This window comes from Schistocerca piceifrons, chromosome 4 (genome assembly GCF_021461385.2).
Source record: "Schistocerca piceifrons isolate TAMUIC-IGC-003096 chromosome 4, iqSchPice1.1, whole genome shotgun sequence".
In the NCBI taxonomy this organism is placed as follows: domain Eukaryota; kingdom Metazoa; phylum Arthropoda; class Insecta; order Orthoptera; family Acrididae; genus Schistocerca; species Schistocerca piceifrons.
Genome location: NC_060141.1, coordinates 247,231,824 through 247,256,229, shown reverse-complemented (window position 1 = coordinate 247,256,229; position 24,406 = coordinate 247,231,824). Strand labels below are relative to the sequence as shown.

Below are 24,406 nucleotides of genomic sequence, written 5' to 3'. Positions count from 1 at the left end.
GAGAGGCCAGTCGCGCACGCATCGCTTGAGATCCACGCATTCGCGTGAGCCAAGAAACATCACGAAATTTCAATTAAAAGTGCAACTCCGTTGAAAATCTCATCACGTAACTTTCTGAGATCCGAAAATAAGAGCGAGAGCTGTGAAATTGCAACACTTGCAAGCAGGTACAGCCCTCCGCAAACAGTGCAACGTAAAAACACATAAATATTTGTAAAGAATTTCTGATTCACGTTTCCGGATAAAAATATGAGTTGTAGAATTATGAACCAATATTATATTTTGTCAGGCGCGAAAGAAGGTTTGAGAAGAACTGCGATTAGTATCACAAAAAATAAGAGAAATTAGAAAATAAATACTTTATTGGCGTTTTGCACTGCATTTGTTGGTTCTATGTACTATGCACGACGTCAACAATACATTGTGCTGTAGTTTCACCATATTCGTTAATGCGAATAAAATTCTTGTATTTCATACAGCTCATGATCAAGGCAGTGCCCGTTCCTTCATAGCAGAGTCCATCGAGCCAACACTCACACTGCAATATAGTATTTCATGCCTAAAAACAGGGCCTCGACTTCAATCAAACGTCTCTCCGTGTACTTGATTCACTGTATCTGTGCGAGTATAGAGTGTAGGCGAAACGGTGACACAGGGAAGTTCGGGTCAGTGCAGGTAGCGTGATCAGATAGCCAAAGCGGTTAAAGCGACCACTCACGTAATGCGGGAAAGCCGGATTCGAGTCCCAGTCCTGCACAAATCTTCATTGTCGCCAATTAACTGTGCAGCTGGAGTTTCACCATAGCCTCAAATGTGAATATACTCCTATTAACAACGTTCTAAGTGCCAAAGCGAGGAAGCATCTGGGTCCAAGTGCCAATAGAAAAGTTTTTGTTCCAAGGACCATTAATAACGATACAGTACGTTCTATTTGTACAGATATACAGCAGTAAGTTTTTAACCAGTAGAAGTGAAGTGAACAAATACCATTCCTTGTTGTTGTTGTTATGGTCTTCAGTCCTGAGACTGGTTTGATGCAGCTCTCCATGCTACTCTATCCTGTGCAAGCCTCTTCATCTCCCAGTACCTACTGCAACCTACATCCTTCTGAATCTGCTTGGTGTATTCATCTCTTGGTCTCCCTCTACGATTTTTACCCTCCACGCTGCCCTCCAATAACAAATTGGTGATCCCTTGATGCCTCAGAACATGTCCTACCAACCGATCCCTTCTTCTAGTCAAGTTGTGGCACAAACTCCACTTCTCCCCAATCCTATTCAACACCTCCTCATTAGTTATGTGATCTACCCATGCAATTTTCAGTATTCTTCTGTAGCACCACATTTCGAAAGCTTCTATTCTCTTCTTGTCTAACTATTTATCGTCCATGTTTCACTTCCATACGTGGCTACACTCCATACAAATATTTTCAGAGGAGACTTCCATTTCTTATGTCTTTTAAATTCCGGAACTCTAGAGAGAAGCACGGCTTGTCGCAAAGAGCATGCGATATCTGCTAACGGATGTTTGAAAGACTTTCTTCATGATCTAGCACCTGGTTCACGTCAAGGGACGAGAACACGATAAAACCGAAGACGCGTTTTGTGGAAAAGCAGCACGTAGAACACTTTTCTTTTCCATTATTCTATTTATTTCAGGAGAGGAGGCAGGGTAAAAGAAGTTGTATTCACAATTAATTAAACTGTACCAAGCTAAATATGTAAGGATGAAATAAAATCAATTAATTTCAAGAATAGTTTACCAGTTTGTGTCAGCCTGTCGTCTAAACACTGCAGAGCAGAGTAAAAGTTATGCAGGAGAGCATCTGTGAATTTTGGAAAGAAAGACGGAAGTGTCCGACTGGAGCCATGAGGACGGTCCATGTGTCGCCCCTGGCAAGCTCACAATCAGTTGGTTAAAAACACCTTGGTTAAAAACACTGCGCCCAGAAGGAGGGGTTCAGGGTTTCAAGATCTACTTCAATTTTCTTTTCAGTATCATCTGACAATAACTGACTACAGTCCTCAAAGACGATAGCATGTTGATGTACATCTTTTGACAAACTTCATCTACATCTATCTACATACTCCGCAAGTCACCGTACGGTGCGATGGCGGAGGGTACCCTGTACCACTGCTAGTCATTTCCTATCCTGTTCCACTCGCAAATAGACAGAGGGAAAAACGACTATCTATATGCTTCCGTATGAACCCTAATTTTTCTTATCTTTGCGGTGCTTAAGCAAAATGTATTTTGGAGCAGCAGAATCATTCAACAGTCAGCTTCAAATTCCATTTGTCGAAATTTTCTCAGTAGTGATTTTCGAAAAGAACGTCTTCTTCCCTCCAAAGATTCGCTTTTGAGCTCCCAAAACATCTCCGTAATACTTGCTTGTTGATGAAACCAGGCGGTAACAAATCTCGTGGCCTGCCTCTGAATTGCTTCGATTTCTTCCTTTAATCCGCCCTTCTGGGCATCCCAAACATTCGAGCAGTACTCAAGAATGCGTGACAATAGTGTTCTACACGAACTTTCATTTAATTGATCCACATTTTCATAAAATGGTATTACTAAATGCAAATGTGTTGCAAAACATTTATCTTGAATTGTGCAGCCATGAAATATTCAGACTAATCATTCAATAAATGTAAAGAAACAGTGGTGTATGTGCACAGGAGCCAGGTTAGGTTATAGGATCCAACACAAGTACTGTGACATGTTCTATACTCGTGGTCACCTAGCAGGTGCGTACATAACAGCTGGATCCAGCCAAGTTGAGCGTAGCTGGAAGCAGAGCTCGGCATCTGCTGTACTGAGTAAACTGCTAAACAGTACCATAGCTTCCAAGTCGATTCTGTTGTAGTGTGACTGGAACAAGTAATCTGATTATCCTTCACCTCTGTAACTGCCTCCCTTCCCCAGGCATCTCGTTATATTTGCTTACTGCTTATTATTAGTGGGAACGACACAGCAGATCAAGAAACGTGTGGTGGCTCCCTTTTCGATAAAAATTTAATACGATTTTAATCCGAGCTATAAAATTAAGCCACAGGTATAAGGGACTTAAAATAAATTTTTATAAACTTCTGAAAATGATTTATCTAAAAGTAAGTAATTAAATAAATCAGAGAAACAGCTGACACACCTCATTTTCCGTACGTGACTTCGAGCGTCATTCAAAGAGAGTCAAAATTTACTTGTCTACTTTATTCCTTACTTTTAGATACGTCATTATACAAAACATTTAACCCAACTTTGTTAGTTTTTCTTTATTTTCAAGTTTTGGTCAGAAGGCTCGATCTTATTGAAATGTCCAACAGGATCACGTACCTAGGAACAAACTGCTCAAATTTAAAAGTATTGCACTCGTGAAAATATTATCACTTCTGTATTTAGCAGTCTACCTGTTACATTATTACTATACTCTACACCAATAACAAGCAAGTAAAATCAAATTAAGGCGATTTATTCCGAAGAACCATTTACAAGTTACAAATACACTCCTGGAAATTGAAATAAGAACACCGTGAATTCATTGTCCCAGGAAGGGGAAACTTTATTGACACATTCCTGGGGTCAGATACATCACATGATCACACTGACAGAACCACAGGCACATAGACACAGGCAACAGAGCATGCACAATGTCGGCACTAGTACAGTGTATATCCACCTTTCGCAGCAATGCAGGCTGCTATTCTCCCATGGAGACGATCGTAGAGATGCTGGATGTAGTCCTGTGGAACGGCTTGCCATGTCATTTCCACCTGGCGCCTCAGTTGGACCAGCGTTCGTGCTGGACGTGCAGACTGCGTGAGACGACGCTTCATCCAGTCCCAAACATGCTCAATGGGGGACAGATCCGGAGATCTTGCTGGCCAGGGTAGTTGACTTACACCTTCTAGAGCACGTTGGGTGGCACGGGATACATGCGGACGTGCATTGTCCTGTTGGAACAGCAAGTTCCCTTGCCGGTCTAGGAATGGTAGAACGATGGGTTCGATGACGGTTTGGATGTACCGTGCACTATTCAGTGTCCCCTCGACGATCACCAGTGGTGTACGGCCAGTGTAGGAGATCGCTCCCCAAACCATGATGCCGGGTGTTGGCCCTGTGTGCCTCGGTCGTATGCAGTCCTGATTGTGGCGCTCACCTGCACGGCGCCAAACACGTATACGACCATCATTGGCACCAAGGCAGAAGCGACTCTCATCGCTGAAGACGACACGTCTCCATTCGTCCCTCCATTCACGCCTGTCGCGACACCACTGGAGGCGGGCTGCACGATGTTGGGGCGTGAGCGGAAGACGGCCTAACGGTGTGCGGGACCGTAGCCCAGCTTCATGGAGACGGTTGCGAATGGTCCTCGCCGATACCCCAGGAGCAACAGTGTCCCTAATTTGCTGGGAAGTGGCGGTGCGGTCCCCTACGCCACTGCGTAGGATCCTACGGTCTTGGCGTGCATCCGTGCGTCGCTGTGGTCCGGTCCCAGGTCGACGGGCACGTGCACCTTCCGCCGACCACTGGCGACAACATCGATGTACTGTGGAGACCTCACGCCCCACGTGTTGAGCAATTCGGCGGTACGTCCACCCGGCCTCCCGCATGCCCACTATACGCCCTCGCTCAAAGTCCGTCCTGCACATACGGTTCACGTCCACGCTGTCGCGGCATGCTACCAGTGTTAAAGACTGCGATGGAGCTCCGTATGCCACGGCAAACTGGCTGACACTGACGGCGGCGGTGCACAAATGCTGCGCAGCTAGCGCCATTCGACGGCCAACACCGCGGTTCCTGGTGCGTCCGCTGTGCCGTGCGTGTGATCATTGCTTGTACAGCCCTCTCGCTGGCCAGGGTAGTTGACTTACACCTTCTAGAGCACGTTGGGTGGCACGGGATACATGCGGACGTGCATTGTCCTGGTGGGTCTGACACACCGGTGTCAATGTGTTCTTTTTTCCATTTCCAGGAGTGTATATTGAAATACAAGCTATTGGGAACTAACAAAAATTTATGTTTTCGAGGCAGGGAAAATTGTTTAAGCATCACAGAAACTCAGCTCATTTGCAAACATCATGGTAAAAAGAACTTCCGTTTCAAGGTAGAAGACGCTGCACGACTCACGAAGTAAGGCTTAACTGTCCACACGTTATGTAACTAGTTTTTTTTAAAATAATGGTTCAAATGGCTCTAAGCACTGTGGGACTTAACATCTGAGGTCATCAGTCCCCTAGACGTACAACTATTTAAACCTAACAAACCGCCGGCCGGGGAGGCTGAGCGATTCTAGGCGCTACAGTCTGGAACCGCGCGACGGCTACGGTCGCAGGTTCAAATCCTGCCTCAGGCATGGATGTGTGTGACATCCTTAGGTTAGTTAGGTTTAAGTAGTTCTAAGTTCTAGGGGATTGATGACCTCAGAAGTTGAGTCCCATAGTGCTCAGAGCCATTTGAACCATTTGAACCTAACTAATCTAAGGGCACACACACATCCATGCCCGAAGCGGGATTCGAACCTGCGACCGTAGCAGCAGCGCGGTTCCGGAATGAAGCGCCTAGAACCACTCGGCCACAACGGCCGGCAGTTTTTAAAAAATACAGAATTTTACTCACCTTACGACTGTGTAACTGAAGAATTAACAATATGCTCCAAATAGCTTTCATCTCCTCCACATCATGCCCCTTAGTTCCCCAGTTACTGCATTTCCCGCATCTCGAAGATAAGTGGCGCCTCGGAAGTTCTTCGGCAACGATATGTAACAGATTTTCCACAAATCATTAATAAACATGATTTTCTCCACCTACCTCCAGTCTCCCATCACTCAGAAACAATTTGAAATTATTATTTTCCTAATTTGTATTTGAAATTAATATTTTACCAAGGAATAAAAAAAAATATATGTCGCCCGATCGTTACAAGCGAAAGGAATCTCTCGTGTAGGAAGTGACATTAGTAGAATGGTCGAAGCAACGAAGAAATAATTAGCAGTAATTGACACAGATGAAGAAAGCATTCTTCAACATAAGTGGCCCAACATCGGTAAGGAGGTGAGGAAAGAGTTTGTGAGAGGATACAGCTGGATCACATCAGTGTGTGGAAGCGGAAAGTGGGCAGTAGTTTGAGTGAACTACATAAAACAAGATACATAGGGAGTTGTGTGCAGTTGTTACGTAGGGATGAAAGGGTTAGTGAAAGATAGGATAAGATGGAGGACAGCATCAAAGAAGTCACAAAGACTGACGACTTATCAGAAGTTTTCTTCTGCCACAACTGCATCGTCGTACGAGACTTTTCTGTACCACAACATTCGTATGTACGAGGGGACTTCAGAAGTAAGTTATACATGTACTCTCCTGCCAGGGCAGTTGCTGAACAAGAGTAGTATATTGTCAGAAAAGAATAAATGCTCTGCCGGGCGTAGTGGCCGTGCGGTTCTAGGCGCTACAATCTGGAACCGAGCAACCGCTACGGTCGCAGGTTCGAATCCTGCCTCAGGCATGGATGTGTGTGATGTCCTTAGGTTATTTAGGTTTAATTAGTTCTAAGTTCTAGGCGACTGATAACCTCAGAAGTTAAGTCGCATAGTGCTCAGAGCCGTTTGAACCGTTAATAAATGCTCTGGGTTTCCTGCAGACACGATTCTGCAGCGCTCCAGACAACAGGTGCACAGTGTGCGAATGAAATGACGAGGCGTCTGGAAATTATTCCAAAACTAAAGTACGCACGACGGTACGAGTCTTGCCGGCGAAACATCTAATTTGCACACAGAGTCGGTCGTCATATTCTGTCAATGTGTGAACCAAATGCCAGCCGCAGTTAAGTGGTGCCAAAAATTTGAGCAAGGCTCTACAGACGTGGAGATGCTGATCGGGAAGGAAGGTCATCGTCATCGACCACAGGCGACAACGTGCTGGCGATCGAGGAACTGACTAACAGCAATCGCAGTTTTTTCAACAATGAGGACGTTCTCACAGCAGTTATGTGACCAAACACCGGATTTCTGTAGTCGATGAATTAAAATGTTCCGATCATTGTTTACAGACTCAGTGAATATGTTGAAGAATAGTGGCATCTATCTGTCACTTTGAAATGTAGTGCAGCATTCAGTAAACTTACTTCGCCTGCCAGAATAACGTTTAACATACTTTTTGAAGTCACCGTGTAACATACCTCCCATAGATATTTACCAGCAAGTTGGGGCGTTAGGTGACAACAACTGTCAGTTATTGTTAGTCAGCTACTGTCTCGTGTTGTCCATATAAGCCGAAAACCATTTCTTAAGGTAATTAAAAATTTTATAGCTACAAGCACAGTTTGTGTTTAGTTCGATAATGCTCCTTCCAGGTGCTCAAATGAAGTGGTTTATCTGGAGAAAGAAGTAGCACAGCAATTTGGAAGCTAAGTGAGTTGAGGCAGCAGCGAGGATGCATTTACATCTACATCCACATCTAGATCACTACTCTGCAACGCACCCCCAAGTGCTTGGCAGCATTTTTGCAGAACCACTTTCAGAATATTTCTTTATAGTACCACTCTCGAGAAAAGTCGAACATTTAAGTCTTCCCGTGTCAGCTCCGATTTCTCTTATTTTATTAAGACAGTCACTAGTCCCCATGCACGTTTTCGCATTCGGAGGAGAAAGACGGTGACTGAATTTTGTTGAAAAGGTCTCGCCGCAACGAAAAATGCCTTTCTTTTAATGATTGGCATCCCAGCTTGCGCATCATATGCGTGGTACACCTCTCCCCTATTCCGCGATAATGCAAAACGATCTGCCTTTCTTTAAGCTTTCTCGATTTCATCCGTCAATACCGCTGAGCAGTACTCTACCAGAGGACGGACAGGCGTAGTGTAGACAGTCTCTTTAGTACATTTGTAGCATTTTCTGAGCGTTCTCCCAAACAAAAGGCCGTCTTTGGCTTGCCTATTCGCTTTAGTACTCACGTGCGAGCCCTCAAACTTTTCATAATTTAGGATCAATTGTCACTTTTCGAACCATACAGATATCTTGTTTAAGTCATTTTGCAATTCGTATTGATATTCTGATGACTTCAATAGACTGTAAACGACAGCACTATCCGCAAACAACCTAAGAGGGCTATTCACATTGTCCCCCAAATTGCTTATATAGATTAGGAACAGCAGAGTGCGTAAACACTTCCATGGAGAGGGCCAGGTTTTTTATTTATTTGCAGCATGTTCCATCACAGTATTTGTAATACTACATGTATGTATTGAGTGTGTGTGTGTGTGTCAGGTATAGTGTAATGTTTTAGTTGTATGATGATGACAATGACAGAAGGGAGAGGGTAAAACCCGTTACCAGCACATAGCCTACTCTCAGGGAATAGTACAAAAGGGACTGCCAAGCTTACCGTCCCCACGGATCACCATCAACAGATCACATGCCCTGACTTCAGCCGGCCGCGGTGGCCGAGCGGTTCGAGGTGCTTCAGTCCGGAACCGCGCGACTGCTACGGTCACAGATTCGAATCCTGCCTCGGGCATGGATGTGTGTGATGTCCTTAGGTTAGTTAGATTTAAGTAGTTCTACGTTCTAGGGGACTAATGACCTCAGATGTTAAGTTCCATAGTGCTCAAAGCCATTTGAACCAATTTGAACCCTCACTTCATACGACACTGCGGAGAGATTTGGTATTTAATCCAGGACACTAATGCAAAGTCTAGTAATCAGGAACGTTACGCCACCACCTTTCTTCCCCTTGCTAGCCAAATACTGCAGTGAAAATTTTTTCCTCCACCAGGATTCGAACCAGCTTACCCCTAGCCGAGCGCCACCGTACAAATGTGCGTTAGCCACCTTTTTTCCGTCTTTATTCTAGTCATTTATTCGGGCGGGTGTTACCTGACACCTCTACAAATTAGTCGTTGAATACTTGACTCAGAGGGCAGATAGCCCTCTGACGGAACGCACTTAGCTACAGTGCCGATGCCAGCTCGGACATGGTGGCGGTTAGAGAATGTCAGGTATCACTACTGTTTCACTCGACGACTTCCCATAAAAGCTGCTATGAACTGTATCCTTTCTGACAGAAAATGAGTTGGTAGGCCAAATTTTATGCCAGAAATTTATGAAATAATAATAAATGTCGTGTGACTAAAGCCTTCCGTAGGGTAGACCGTTCGCCGGGTGCAAGTCTTTCGATTTGACGCCACTTCGGCGACTTGCGCGTCGAGGGTAATGAAATGATAATTAGGACAACACAACACCCAGAGGCTGAGCGGAGAAAATCTCCGACCCAGCCGGGAATAAAACCCGGGCCCTTAGGATTGACATTCTGTCGTTCTGACCACTCAGCTACCGGGGGCTGACATTTATGAAGTAAGTCAGCTGGAGAGGGAGAATGAGACATTAAGGACTGAAATCATGGGCTGGAGCAGAACACGGTGCGGTCCCAGGAGGAGGCTCGGGTGCGATTCTGGGGAGCGCAAAGTGGCGGCCGGCGGCCGGCGGCAGATATGAGGAGCAGCTTATGAGCGCGGCCTCGGCGCCGCCCCTTCTCCGCCAGCCGAGGAATTCCTGGCCAGGGTGCGCGCGCACGCGTGTCGCTTCTCCACTCCTGCGGCGTGCTCTTCTCTTCTCCATCCCGGAGCGCAGCGCATTGCCCACCGAGTGCCTGTGCCGGCAGCAGCAGCCTCCGTACAGCCAGAGGTGAGCGGTCGCCGTTCGAACCCCGCGGCACCCGCGCCGCCGCCGCCGCCGCTGCCGCGCCTCGCGATAACAATAGCAGAGCACTGACTGCCAGGCCGATCCGTTCACCATCTGAGGTAAAAGCGAACTCGCTGACTAACCCAGCCCACCTGACGATCGCCGGCGCTTCCGGATCTTCGACGGGCTACGCGACTGACGCAGTGCAACTTCTTCTGAGAAGGCGATTCAGCTAGATAACCTCAGTGTGGCGCTGATTAACGTTCCAGTAATACACTGATTTTTAAGGCGCTACTTTCCGCTTATAGAATAACGTACGCACAACTTACCACTTTCCTTACGCTTGAAATTGGATCACACACTAAATTGTTTTATAAGTCCCTGCAAAATATTTTATGAATAACACCGTCCTCGTGCCTCGGTCGTAATCCGTTGATTTTAATTCGAAGTACGTTTAAAAATTTTTGTCCGTTATCAACTGTCTTCAGCATAAAAGTGAACTAAATTGTAATCGATTACACTATATTTGCAGGTTTAACCTAAATAGTGAAGACTATGAGAATGTGAAACTTATGGCTGCAGAATCTTCCTTAATATTGTTGTCATCAATCCGAAGACAGGATTAGCTTACCAATCTAATCTCCTCTTTTCGTCAGTCTGTGTCATGAATCTCTTCTCTTCTTAATTTTATTCCCTACCTGTCCATTAATTATTCTGTGTACCCAGCAATTATTCAACATTTTTCTGTAGCACCACATTCTAAAAGCCTCTATTCTCTTCGTGTCCGTACAGGACTATCCTCCAGACAAGTGCTTTCAGAAACCACCTCCGAACACTTAAATTTATATTCCACCTAAACATACTTCTCTTTTCCAGAAAAAGTTACTTTCCATTGCCAGTCTACATTTTTATATCAACTTTCTTTTTGCTGTCGTCAATTATTTTGCTTCCCAAATAGAAATACACGTCGACTACTTTCAGTATCTCATTTCCTCATCTAATTTTCTACACATCGGCAAATGTAATTCGAGTACACTCATTACGTTTGTTTTGATTTTCTATTCCTCACTTTACATTCTCCTTTCGAGGCACTGTACATTCCATTCAAATCATGGTCCAAATCCTTAGCGTCTCTGAATTACAATTTCTTCGGCTAACCCTAACATTTTTATTTCTGCTCCCTGAAATTCAATTCATTTTAAAAACTCCTCCTCACATCATTTAATACTGCAAAATAAAAAATCTGAATCGTAGTACTTGCATTACATCGATGTGTCATTGCACGTGGGTTAATACCCTTAAGCGTTAATACCCTTAAGCGTAGAGTAGAAATTGTCAAACTAAATCGATTTCGATAATGCGTAATTTCATCTGATACAATGCGTGCATAAAATCTACTTACACTAGAGACTGTAAGTAATACTGATGCAAGCATGGTATTATTCAATAAAGAAAGTATTAACGATTACAATTAGGGTTGTAGATGCGATTAAATTTCAAGTTCTACGCTTGCTGCTTTCTCTATATGTTTCAACACGCGAATCAAATGATGAAGATACTTATATTGAAAATTAATCAACAGATACACATCGCCCATTCACCGAGAACTTTCAGAAGCTTTCTTTTCTTCAGTCGCTGCCTGTGGCGATCACTTTCCCTTAATTTGCAGTCGTGACTGCTTTCGCAAGTAAAATGGATTTGTGGTTTTTGATAAGGGAGCACAAAACCGAGCGAATATTCAGTTTTATCTGAGAAATAAATGAAGATTAGAATTTAATAGGACGTTAATGTCGAAATCATCTTAGAGGCAGCGCCTACTCAGCTGAACAAGGATGAAACTATGTATTGATCGTGCTTCGTTATGGAATCCATTCGCTTTAACCGGTATAGCTGAAGCATGGAGAATCTAAATAAAGATTTGAACCCAGCGACTGCCGAGTAGAAGAAGAGTGTTGTCTCTAACGCGTTACGTTATTTCGACGATTTCTCTGACCACAGTTCTTTGTAAATAACACGTGAAACTGCTCCTGCTCGATTGTATGGTAGCTGGTTTGCTTTAAATACTATGTGCACATAATCTATTGGTACAATAAAGGGTTTCCTTTTAAAGTGTGTCTCTCCAAGATGATGAGTACAGAGTTTTCCCTATCTCATTTCATCATAACTCTGACTTCCACTCAAGAAGTACTTCTCTGCTTACGCCTCTCGTCCGACCGTCTTTCTCAAGAGCAGATAAATTTACTGCTCATGGGACTGTTTGATGGTACTATTGAGCCATGCGTAGGCTATAATTGTTCCAACTTTCATTGGCCATAAGGAGAAAAATTTGTGAAGTAGCTGCTGTTTTAAGTTATTTACGACGAATTCTCAAAAACCACAGTTTTTTGAAACACAAGTCGTTAAATTGAAGTTCTAGAGGAAAGGTAAAATATAACTGCCAGAAAACTGCTAGAAAATATTAGGCGTGAATTTTATTGGGACTTCCAGAATAGCCAGGAAGTGAATCTGCAGTGTACGACTTGTACTGTTGCGGAGTGATGCGTCTCTTTCGTGTACTGTTGTCAACGAGTTAAATGGAATCTGCACTCACTCTTTTTCTATTTCAAGTTACCAACGCTGTTAAGACTGAAACACAAACCGGATGAATAATTTAACGTTTGGTATAACAAAGATGATTTTTTTTTGCAAGTTTTTTGTCAGATTGAACCAGAATGTTCAGTATCACATTATTACACATATGACCCATTTCAAGAGATCATGTTTCCGTCATCAGGCAAACCTATTACAAGAATCCTACCAATCTATGCAAGATGAATAGTAGCGATCAAAGTCAGTCCTATCACACCATAAAAATCAGACTGCATCCCATGGTTTAGCTTAGTAGGTCTACCAACAATCTCTAGCTTTCAGCAGCTCCACCATAACAATCGAACAACCTGTCTGAGATAGTGGGAGGGCAGTAGACGCTGGTTCAGTCTCCCGTCCGACCATCCAGATCTGGGATTTCCCTTCAACTGTATCGTTGCTAGTCCGGCCAACGTTTTACTGCTGCGTGACTTGACGAACTGCTGGACTGTAAACCATGTATGACCGCTTTGGTAGTTATAGAGAGTGAGAATAAAGTATTTTCGTGATTATAAAAAAGATATTCCTGTGTAACTGGATACACCTATGCGAATTGTTGCAAATGGTAGCTTAACTTATTAAGTTTTTAAGGATACACGTGAACATGTTTACGCTTGGTTTTTTTTGGGTAGCTTACCACATGAAGCTTTGGAGTACCAGTATACACTTCTGCGTCCGCAGTGATATCATCAGTTACGCATATTTCAACAATGGTTATTGTTTCAGCAAGATGGTGAACTGCCACGCTGGGAGTCATTTGTTCGGCAGTTCTTGGATGAAACATTTTCGGACAGGTAGATCGGTAGAGACGGTTCAATACCATGGTCACTTCGATCACCTAAAACAACACCTCTTGACTTTTCTTGTGGAGTCATGGATTAAGTAATCAGTTAATCAGTTCCTGATGTGCAAATTCATAGTATCAATACGAGACGTTGTCGAGGTGGTGACAACAGAGATGCTGGCAAAGACATGGAAAGAAATTGTGTATCGCTCAGACGTGGAAGAGTTAAGCAACCATTTGCAAGAAACCGCACAACTGTCTCTAGCATAATATCCTGTACTCAACAATCATTTAAACTGCGCAGTAGTGAAATCAAAATAACAGCATGTGTTGAGAGACCTAACAGCAGCCAGTGTAACAGAATTTTTATTTTCGTCTTTATTTCTTTAATTTTTTTAAAAAATGGCCGGTTTCGTTTCAAAATGAACAAAATTTACATGCTACCTCTCAGGAAAAAATCCTGCCCGGTGGCCGATGTCGAGATGGCATCTTATCATAGAATTTCACATGTTGTGCCAGAGGATAAAATCCTGTCACACAGCGTGTAATTTTTTTGATAAGTTGGTCTACTTTGTAGCTCAAACCACAAGATCTGATTATGGTTCGTGCAGAACCGAATTCGGTCATTTTAAATAATTAAGGCAATCGAAGCGAACAATAATAGAAATTTTTACAACCAGTGATTGCGAGTTTACTGTAAGTTCATTGTGTCAGTTTTTGCAAAGGTGGTCAGTGCGACCTGGTGTTATCATAACTGAGTGATCGGGTCCGTTGCTCGAAACGTCTTGGAGCCACCAGCATATCTGAGACCCGGTTCCGTATGCCCGGGCTTTTGGTACCTGTGGGAACAAGCGGACAGTATCCGCAGCCAACTTTGGCAGGTGGTCAATGGGAGACAGAGCCAGGCATCGAGCAGAAGTTTCGCGACGCACCCCGCCGCCACGTGCGACCACCCTCTGGCGTGAGTCACGCCGCCCCCAGCGCGCCCTATAAATGGCGACGCGTGTAACGCGACCGCCCCGCTGCCGCTCCGCCCCCGCAGTCGCGCCGCCTCTAAGAATAGCCCCCCGCGGCCGCCGCCGGCACTTCCGAACGACGACTGGTCCCGCGCGCACCACGGATCCGGCCGCGAACGCCACAGCACCGCGACAGCAGCTCAGCACCGCAGCAGCGCCACATCTAGCTCCGACCAACGCCCCCTCTTTGTGTCCGTTTCAGTCGAATCGTCGTCGTCGCGCCGAGTGAAGATGTCTTCCAGCGTGGCCAAGACCACCAAGTCCTACTCGTACCGCTCGACCGGCGGCGGCGGCGGCGCTGACGTCAGCATCGAGTACAGCGCCGACCTCAGCGCGCTCTCCCGGCTCGAGGTGAGTGCTGTCACAGCAGCAGCGAGGCCTGTCAAAGCCACAGCGGCGGCGCCACCCCCACCATTCACTGCACCAGCCACAGGGACTCCACGAACGTCAACACACATGTCTGATATGGAACCAAGGCAGCTCGAATCCTCGTGGAGAGAAATGGGTATAAATCCCGAAAGGCTGTCAGTGGAATTGAATAGCATATACTCACGTCTCACTTCACCTCACGTTCCGATTTAGCCTCCCCCACCAGTATACTGTACCAGTTGATGATCTTTCATGCGTTTCATCCGCGCCTATGCAATTTTTGCATGGATCTCCTCCCCTCCCACATGCTACCTCTCCTTCAACTTACTTGAAATCATATCGTCTATATTGTTTTCCATATACGTTTCTCCTCTTTCCATTCACATCCTGCTCCAGATGATAATCTTCTCACACCTTCTCAGACACCTGGAACACATTCGCCAGTCTCCTACAAAATCTCCTCCCAACTCCCAGGATGTCCACCACCCTTAGGAAACCCCTCACACTCCATCTCGTTTCCCAGGTTCGTTTCGACGACCTTCTCCAACCAGGCGACGACATTATTCCTGAGACCTACCCATCCTCTCAGCTATAACCTATCCTTGCGCTTTCAGACAAAATGTACGCCTCAAACTAGAGTTCTCCTTCAACTGTCCTGATCTTGACCCTTAGCAATGTTTTCTCATATCATTTCATCTCCAATGTCAGCTGCATCGAAATACCTCACCTACAGTATGTTACCAGTAGTACGCATCACCTTCCTCCTCACAGGTACAATGCCACACTCTCTCTAGCATCTCATCATGCTGAAGACCATTTTTTATTACTATTAATTTATTCAGAGTTGAAGACAGGGTTGTTTCCAACGGGTCCACCTATAACAAATTTGTAAACAATGTAGATGGGGAAAAGTCTCTTCACTGTTTTAATTGATACATTGTACCACCTCCATAGTTTTCTTACATATTTTACAGAATCTAATGCATTTCGGCCTATGCCATGATGGGACTCATATTCCATTAATTATTGCTATTATGATCGCAGACGTATATTCGAATATAATACCCTTTATTGGCCTTTATGTTTTCCACCATCAGATGCTAATGTTCAAATGTAGTTCTTATGAAAAGTAAGAGGAAACAGATTTCTTGCTCGTCCTTCTCAAACCACCAATAGAAAAGCTAGTCTTGTGGGAATGGATTTTATAGTCTTGGAGAAGGTAATGTCCTCGTGAGAATAATTTCATCCCTCATTGAACTGTTTCGTAGGCCTGATCAATTCCTTCTCCTGAATCAGAGAATCCAAACTAAAATAAAAAATTCGAAGCCCGTGCTCGCCAAGGCCTGAGTTGTGTAAAAGGTACTCATTGGATATGATGTCACACTAAAACACTTTAGCTGGTTGCACGAAACAAATAGGTTCCATAAAACAAGACTCTCCTTCACTTGTAATTACTCAGTTACTCAGTAGCCTTCATAAATAAGGATACATAAAAAAACGTCAGCCGGCTGTCTCCGTCAATAATTATTTGCACCCTATAATATTATATTTAGTCCCAATGATATTTCACTGGAAGCCAATATCGTGAACAGAAGTAGCCGTGACGCATACATTTTTTTTTCCAAAAAACTACACATTCATTGAACATCTCTCTACATTGAATTAATAATAATTAAATGCATTAATTCAGCAATAGTTACAGTGACAAAGATGTTACCTTGTAAAACAATTTATTTTCATTCCTGCGAATGGGAGTGATGGCAATTGAGATAAATACTTAAATGACAGGCTACAAAACCAAACGTCTGCGGTGCAGTTCCCAGTCTGCCAGTCTCTTTCAGGCCATTTTCAGTCATTTTTCTCTTCTTTTGCCTTTGTCAGTTCTTTTGTAATGTGATAAATGACAAATCGTACTGTGGCTCAGGGTGTATGTTAAACTGTAAGTTCTGCTATAACGGTTAGGTATATCAGTTCGACGTTTAGAGTAAGGTAAGGGATAGCACCTCCAACAGGACAATGCATTGCGCGGCCCCTCCCGCCGGAGGTTCGAGTCCTCCCTCTGGTGTAGGTGGTGTGTTGTTCTAAGCGAAAGTTAGTTTAATTAATGTATAAGTCTATGGACCGATGACCTCAGCAGTTTGGTCCCTTAGGAATTCACACACATTTGAACATTTGAACAGTGCATACTAAAGCACCGTGGCGTTCAAACCAAACTTCATACTGAAGACAAGTTTATCTTTTCTTATTTTTTGGGGGGGGGGGGGCGAGGGGGGGAGGCATGAAATATGGAGAGTAATGTCGTTGCTCATAGAACATCCTTGCATTCACCTAGAATCATTTGGAAAGTCTGTGGAAAACCGTGTCACGATGATCTCTCAAAATAAAGTTTAGACCTCCGTCTAATACTGCGATGTGATTGTTCAGTATCGCAAAAATCTGCTATTATTACTGGCCCACTGAAGGAGGTTTACAGGCTATAAGTAAATTCTGCTTGTTGTGTTGTGCTGATCTTCAGTCCGAAGGCTGATTTGATATACATCAACGTGCAAGTCTGACATGTACAAGTCTGGTAATTTCTATGTAGAAACTGTAATGTACGATCACATCATTTGAACCTGCTTAGAAGAGAATCGAAGCATTTGAGATGTGGTGCTATAGACGAAAGTTGAAAATTAGTTGGACTGATAAGGTAAGGAATGAGGAGGTTCTACGTAGAATCGGAGAGGAAAGGAATACGTGGAAAATACTGATAAGGAGAAGGGACAGGATGATAGGACACCTACTAAGACATGAGGGAATGACTTCCATGGTACTAGAGGGAGCTGTAGAGGGCAAAAACTGTAGAGGAAGACAGAGATTGGAATACGTCAAGCAAATAATTGAGGACGTAGGTTGCAAGTGCTACTCTGAGATGAAGAGGTTAGCACAAGAAAGGAATTTGTGGCGGGCCGCATCAAACCAATCAGTAGACTGATGCCAAAAAAAAAAAAGTGGAGTCGAACCTTACTCTCCCTCTACAGTTTAACCCCCTCCCCCCCACCCAAACACACACACACGAACACACACACACACATTTCCCTCCATTACTAAATTAGCTATTCCTCGATGTATTAGGATCTGTCCTTTCAACCCACCCCTTCTTTTACTGAAGTTCTGCCACAAATTTCTCTTCTACCCTGTTCGTTTCAGTATCTCTTCTATCTACTCATCCTTCCATAGTTATCAGAATTACACATTCTTCCCCAGCACCACATTTGAAAAGCTGTTATTCAATACAAGGCTTCAATCCAGACTTTTAGTTTAAGTACTGACAAGAAATGGGAAAAGTGTATTTCATATATTTCTCCATCACTTTCTCCTAATGGGCGAAAAACTGTTGTAATATGGGAAAACTGTCAAATATTACAAACAATATAAGAAACTGATGTTTGCATGTTATCTAAGCAGTCGCACCCATCCCATATTACAACCAATTTTTAAGTAACTCATTCAACCGTTCACTATGTGTATTTTTAAGATCATATGTTGCAAAGTGTGTCAAACTTAGTTACCGGCAGAGACTTAGATGTTGTTGCAACTCTGCTCAGATTTCAAACGGAAACTCCGGGTCATAACTTATATAGAGTATTCGCGATTTCTGTCTCTGACCATGAAAGATTCAACTGAGCAATCTGATCAACAAGATTAACTGTCAAACACAGCTGACCGGTCTTTCCTCTTCAGGCAACAGTCTTCACAAGAAATCATAGCCTTCACATGACGCTACACGACAAATAGCTACAATAAAATAATAACCAAATAGAAAGATCTTTCAGCAACCTTACGCATCTGACAGGATTTGCATGGTTTCACCTCAAATAACTGTATCTACAAGCCTGAAAAATATTTATGTCAACTCTTACTTTCACTAAAAGGTCTTCCAAACCTGCTCTTTGAAAATGCAATTCCAAATATATCTCGAAGTACGTAAAACTACGAGTTTCTCACACTGTTAGCAAAAACTATAGGAAACCTTAAACTGCAGTCGTATAGAAGGATAAGAAGGAGCATGCTTTCAACGGACTCAATAATTTCATATTTAAATACAGTCAAGTTTTAAATTTCCTCTACCGTGCTAGTGAAGCGTTATCGTAGTTGTCATAGTTTTTTCCCTGGCGTAAATAAAAAAACTTGTAATATACATAACTTGCCAATTTACTTTCGAGACACATTGGAAAAGTAGTTTTGAATGCTCTACCTAGCTTATGAAACCATCCCAACCCATATTATTTCTTTTGTTGTCCATCGGCCTGTTGACCTCAACTGGCGCACACGTGAAAACTAGTCACATGATTCTATAATTTCATTGCTGATTTGTACAATTTTCTTTTGGATGTCTTCGCAATCACTCTATATTAAATTTCGGGAATGCGCTGCTATTATCTTCCGCCATGCAAGTGGGTTACTTTATGCGGGCTGCTTCCGTCCACGACTGACTTCATTTTTATAATGGGGACGACACCTGATTTCCGGTGTGCCCAGCGGTTGGAAAACTTCCATGTCAACCTCCGCACTCAGAATGCTGTATGTTCTATAAATCTTCGTCCAGTATCTAGCATACGTCTTGGTCTGTAAGCTTGGGTTTATAGTGAGCGTTGAATATCACGTACCCAGCTTAACTTCTTCATTTCGTACCGCAAGATCGTATCTTGTTACCTTTGTGATCGATCCAATTCTTAGAATCTTACAAGAAAACAAACTGTTCAGCTGGTTAAGTCTCCACTTTCACAATAGACAATGGATTCTCATCACATAGAATACCTGAAGTTGCCCTTCATCCTGTGCAGCGGATGTTTATCCAACGTAGGCAGTCTTAAAAAGCGTCTGCATCCTCAAACTTGATACATAAGTATCATAGCAATTCAAAATATTCATACATTTCGGCTACGCGTTCACTACTTTATTCGGGTCTGTAGTTGAATCACTTCTATGCTTATGAGAAAGATCGGCAGGGATTATTCATGATGTCGAGACACTAATTTTTTTCCGTTCTTTTTGTGTTGCTACCAATGGAGTACATTTTAACGCAATGTTCGGGTCTATCACAAATTGAGGTGTGTACAGGCCTAATTATTAGGTGTGATGGCACCTTAACGATTGCGTTTTTGATCACAATACTTCGATGTAGTTTTATTTAGTTACTGTAAGTGATGACCCTCGACGTATTCTGTGTTATGCTGCTGAAACATTCCCCTGCAGCCGGTTTGCAGTCCATGTCGCGTGTTCATCGAAGACCATCATTGAAAGTATTTTATGTCGACCAACGCAGTAATTGGAATAATGTGTACCCGACATTAGCAGAGTGCGAACCGATATATGTATCTTATGTGGTAGACTATTTGTAAAAAGAGAGAAATGGCGCGGGAACTTAACTGTAAGATTGTACTGGGTAAAATGCGTGGCTGAGATTTACTTATAATGTCAACAGTAATTTTGCTGCATTTTTCCACTGCCTTGACCACCTTTATGCAGCTGCACGCAAACTTTTATAGCTTTCTTTAATGCAGTAGCAGTGAGGTCCACATATTGTTACGTCGTCTTCGGTCCCAAGGTTGGATCGGTGAATCTCTGCACGCTAGTACATCCTGTGCTAGTGTCTTCTTTCTGCGTAAATACTGCCACCTATATCCATTTGAAATTGCTTACTGTATTCTAGCCTTCGTCTTTCTGTACAACTTTTACTCCCAACACTTCCCTCCATTCTCCAATTAACCGTTCTCTGACGTCTCACGATGTCTCTCTCCTACTTGTCCCTTCTTTAGTAAAGGTGTGCAATAAAGATCTATTAACATCGATTAAATTCAGTACTCCTGCATTCGTTATTCTGTGTATACATTGACCTTCAGCATTCCTCTGTAATGCCATGTAAGTATGCAATTTTCTAATCCTTTTCTCGTTTTGACTGCCTCCGATCGTCAGCAGACATCAAGTGTCAGCAACTGTACACAGAAAAATCGTTGAATTGCCCCCTTCAGAGGCTTTTAACTGTAAACAATACCAATCGATTTGGTAAATATTCTTACAGAAATATGTTAACTGTTATAGATAAGGAAGTTCGTCACACGTTGCGAACTAAACTAAACAAATACTACGTTTAGGCGTAAAATTTTCCAGTTTAACAACAACACCGTAACATTTTTTTTATTATATTCTAAAGTGAACAGACACGCAGGAACGATAGGCACACGAAATGTGCATTAAGTAAATCGTGCCGTTCAGTAGAGTTGTGCAGCGAAGAGCTATTTCCTTAGGGATAAATTTGGTTACATTACTCAGCAGTGAAAATACGATGGAAATTACTATCCGGCTTTTTAAGGAGTGATCTCACGTGCCCGAAATATCTGCGGCACATGAAGCTCTTCCATGCGATGCGACTTCTTCCCGTTGATTCACAGAGCACACTTGCACGAGACAAAGAAACGACGACAGGCAGTGTGGGCAGTAAGAGCAAGGGAAGGGGCGACTGCGGTGCAGAAATAGACACGCGCTGTGGGCCAAGCCTGCAGAGGCGGTGTAGCGGCCGAAGACCACCTCTCCCAGAGTATACGTCACACGTGGCAGGGGCAACCCAGCGTCACAGTCATTAGGGAAGAAGTTCACAAAACTCAAGCTAATTCACTCCACAAACTGGAGGAAGGAAGATTAGGGTTTAGCGTCCCGCCGACATCGAGGTCATTAAAGACGGAGCCCAAGCTCGGATTAGTTTAAGGATGGGGAAGGAAATTGGCCGTGCCCTTCCAAAGGAACCATCCCAGCATTTGCTTGAAGTGACTTAGGGAAATCACGGAAAACTAAAATCTGGAAGGAAGGGCGTGGATTTGAACTGTCGTCCTTCCGAAAGCGAGTCCAGTGTGCTAACAAAATTTACTTATCACATGCAATACTATAACGTGTAGAGGAAATCGTCATTTTATAATCTTATCCACTCAGATTTCATTTCATTACTTCTGTCATGACCTGTGTTAAGTACACTGGCTTCATTTTTAGGACCTATGACGATTTATACGATCGAAAATCGTAGTATAATGGTTCAAATGGCTCTGAGCACTATGGGACATAACTGCTGTGGTCATCAGTCTATTAGAACTTAGAACTACTTAAACCTAACTAACCTAAGGACAGACCACACATCCATGCCCAAGGCAGGATTCGAACCTGCGACCGTAGAGGTCGCGCGGTTCCAGACTGTAGCGCCTAGAACCGCTCGGCCACTCCGGCCAGCTCGTAGTATATAAAAGGATTTTATCAATCACGAGTTCAGTCTGATGGTCGTGAGCTTCTTTAAAAATTTAAAAGCTGTTGGACAGCTCTTATATAATTCGCTAGATTTCTGTACTAGTCTCTCGAACGAACATATGGCTGCGCGTTGAGTGCACCCTACCTTGCCACCTGGCGTGCTATAGTAAATACGCTCATTACGTCTTTCGAACAGTGAAAACTGCTTCTGATGCGTTATAGCGAAGTGTTTTTCTAGTGTAATCAGTGAATTATTGTAACGCATCAATAAAAACTCTATTTGATTTTCAACCTATAGGTCCACTAGATGTACTTGGAGAAAAACAATGTCATGGTATCCTGCCAGTATAACGTGCGCGTCTTCGTCAGTCTGTGTTGTTTGGATCATCAACCCTAAGGCTGCTTTGATGCATTTCTATTTCTCCATCCTAGTCGCTATCGCGCCTTCCCCCTCCCACACACACACACACCTATTTTACAGTTTTTAGCAATGAGTCAAGTACTGATATACGCCAAACCATTCAGCCTCTTTGTTTCGCTATGTTCTTCATTCAACTACATTTTCCTCATTTGCTCGCTGCAGGATGTCTTCATTCCTTACTCGAACAACCCATGTGATCTTCAGCAGTCTCCAGTGACACTCGTGCATTTCAAAGCTTCCCAAGCTAATACGTATTCACAATTCGGGGTGAGGGGGCGTGGGAGGGGGGTTGGTGGATTTACTTGTGACACTAATGTCATTTCACCCCTAGGGGTGGAGGTGGCAGTAGCAACAGGTAACGTGTAGAGCATAACTCTGGGACGCTTCGAGCAATGTCAACCAAATTTTGTACACTATATTCATACACAGATTCATACGACATACCAGCGTTCGCTTTAGTTAGCTTTAGTAGAATTTCAGAGTAAAATCAGACAAATTACATGCTTCTTTCAGAATGATAGAGTTAATTAGTTCCAGTTATGCACCTCTTCATAAAATATCTCTCGTTCAGTCAACTGAAAATGTTCGAAACGCATTATATCGTTCTGTCTGATGTGCACTTTTTATCTATTTTATTTTATTAGATAACGTCTCATACGCCTTTGGCTTGAAACTATAGTCTTGTGACCTGCATACGGGCAGATACTAGATTTGATAACATAATGTTCTCTAGGTTTATGTCCCAAACACATAATCAGCCAACATATGGAAATAAAAAATATTTTTTCTTGTCATCAGTCTTATGAATGTTTTGATGCTGCCCCCTATGATTACCTCTCCTGTATCAATCTCTACATCTCAAAGTAGCACTTAACACACAACTTCCTCAGTTCTTCGTCGCAATTACTCTAATTTCTGTCTTTCGTACAAATTTTGAAGTTTACGGTTCCCACTAGTAGAACTGAATTTATTCTTCGATGTCTCGTCACGTATCCTATCGGCACGTCATTCAGCCTCTTCTTCTAAACACAGTTCTCCAGTTCTTCAAATGTTGTAATGTGTCTGAAATCTTATGGGACTTAACTGCTAAGGTCATCAGTCGCTAAGCTTACATACTACTTAACCTAAATTATCCTAAGGACAAACATACACACGCCCATGCCCGAGGCGCCGAGACCAGCCGCACAGTCTATGACTGCAGCGCCTTATGCGCTCGGCTAATCCCGCGCGGCTCCAGTTCTTCCTTTATTCGTCTATTCTGCGGAGAATGCCATCACGTATTATCCTATCCGCCCACATAATTTACAGTATCAACACCTCAGCTAGAATTTTTCAATTCTATTCTTTTAGCTTCATAATAACAATGACAATAACAGTAATAACTTTCGTCTTACTTTGGTGGCAACTGCAGTGACACAAAGAGTGTTACAAATAATAGTAAGCATAAATTTCTTTATTGTAGAGTTTCCCTTTAGATCAGTTTCTCTTTTTCTTTCCCTAAGGCTCAGTGTTTCTATATATTTCTGATGGGGGACAAGGGTTCCGTGAATGGGGAGCACATATACTAACAATAAAGTACGCAATTACTGGTTTTTGGAAGTGGGAATCAAATGCACATCAGAACTTCTTGCAAGTATTTAGGTTGTCTACTGCTGTAAAACTCCATTCACTTCACAATAGATATGGAACTGGGTTATTGAGCTGTCCTTAGAAGCTGCTACCCTACTATGTTACCAGTCGACCCAAAAAGCGACGGAAGTTCCACTGTTTGCACCCTGTAGTTATATCAGTTTTTAGTAGCTGTTTTCTCAGGTACAGTCGATAGCTCTTTTCATGTGTTCCGCCTACCTCTGTTTTGGATAACAGTACGCCAAGTACCCTAGAGCAGTCAAAGAGAAAAGACCCTAAAGAGCTGAGCTGAAGGTACACGAACTAGCTCATTCGTGTGGCCCGAAATCCTTAATGACAATGTGAAAATAGTAGCTGACTTAAAAATATATATCAAACGATTGTAAATTGTTGTTCGGAAAAAGCAAACTACTTCGTAAGCACCTGCATTCATAATGCAAGTTGATAACAGCAAAACGTCTTCCCCCACATCCAAAAGACGTGCAGCCGATAGCACCTGCTACCTGCGGGTTGCCGCGTGGCGTGTGGCCGGCTAGAGCTGCCAGTTGCCACTCGGCTTTCCCAGTCTTTAACGTGACCTGCCGAACCCCGGCGCCACTGCTTCTGCTTCCAGCTC

The 24,406-nt window shown here is 43.3% G+C and overlaps 1 protein-coding gene across 3 annotated transcripts in view; it reads left to right on the top strand.

The window, feature by feature from the left end:
- Positions 1-24,406, top strand: part of LOC124794769 (paramyosin, long form) — a 193,952-nt gene that overhangs the window by 37,075 nt on the left and 132,471 nt on the right. For 2 of the 3 annotated variants that reach the window (XM_047258394.1, XM_047258393.1), the window contains exon 2: positions 14,299-14,447. In XM_047258394.1, coding sequence (XP_047114350.1) covers positions 14,299-14,447 — 149 coding nt within the window. Of the gene's footprint in view, positions 1-9,524; positions 9,675-14,298; positions 14,448-24,406 lie in introns of those variants that run through there. The other variant, XM_047258395.1, reaches the window with a different exon arrangement.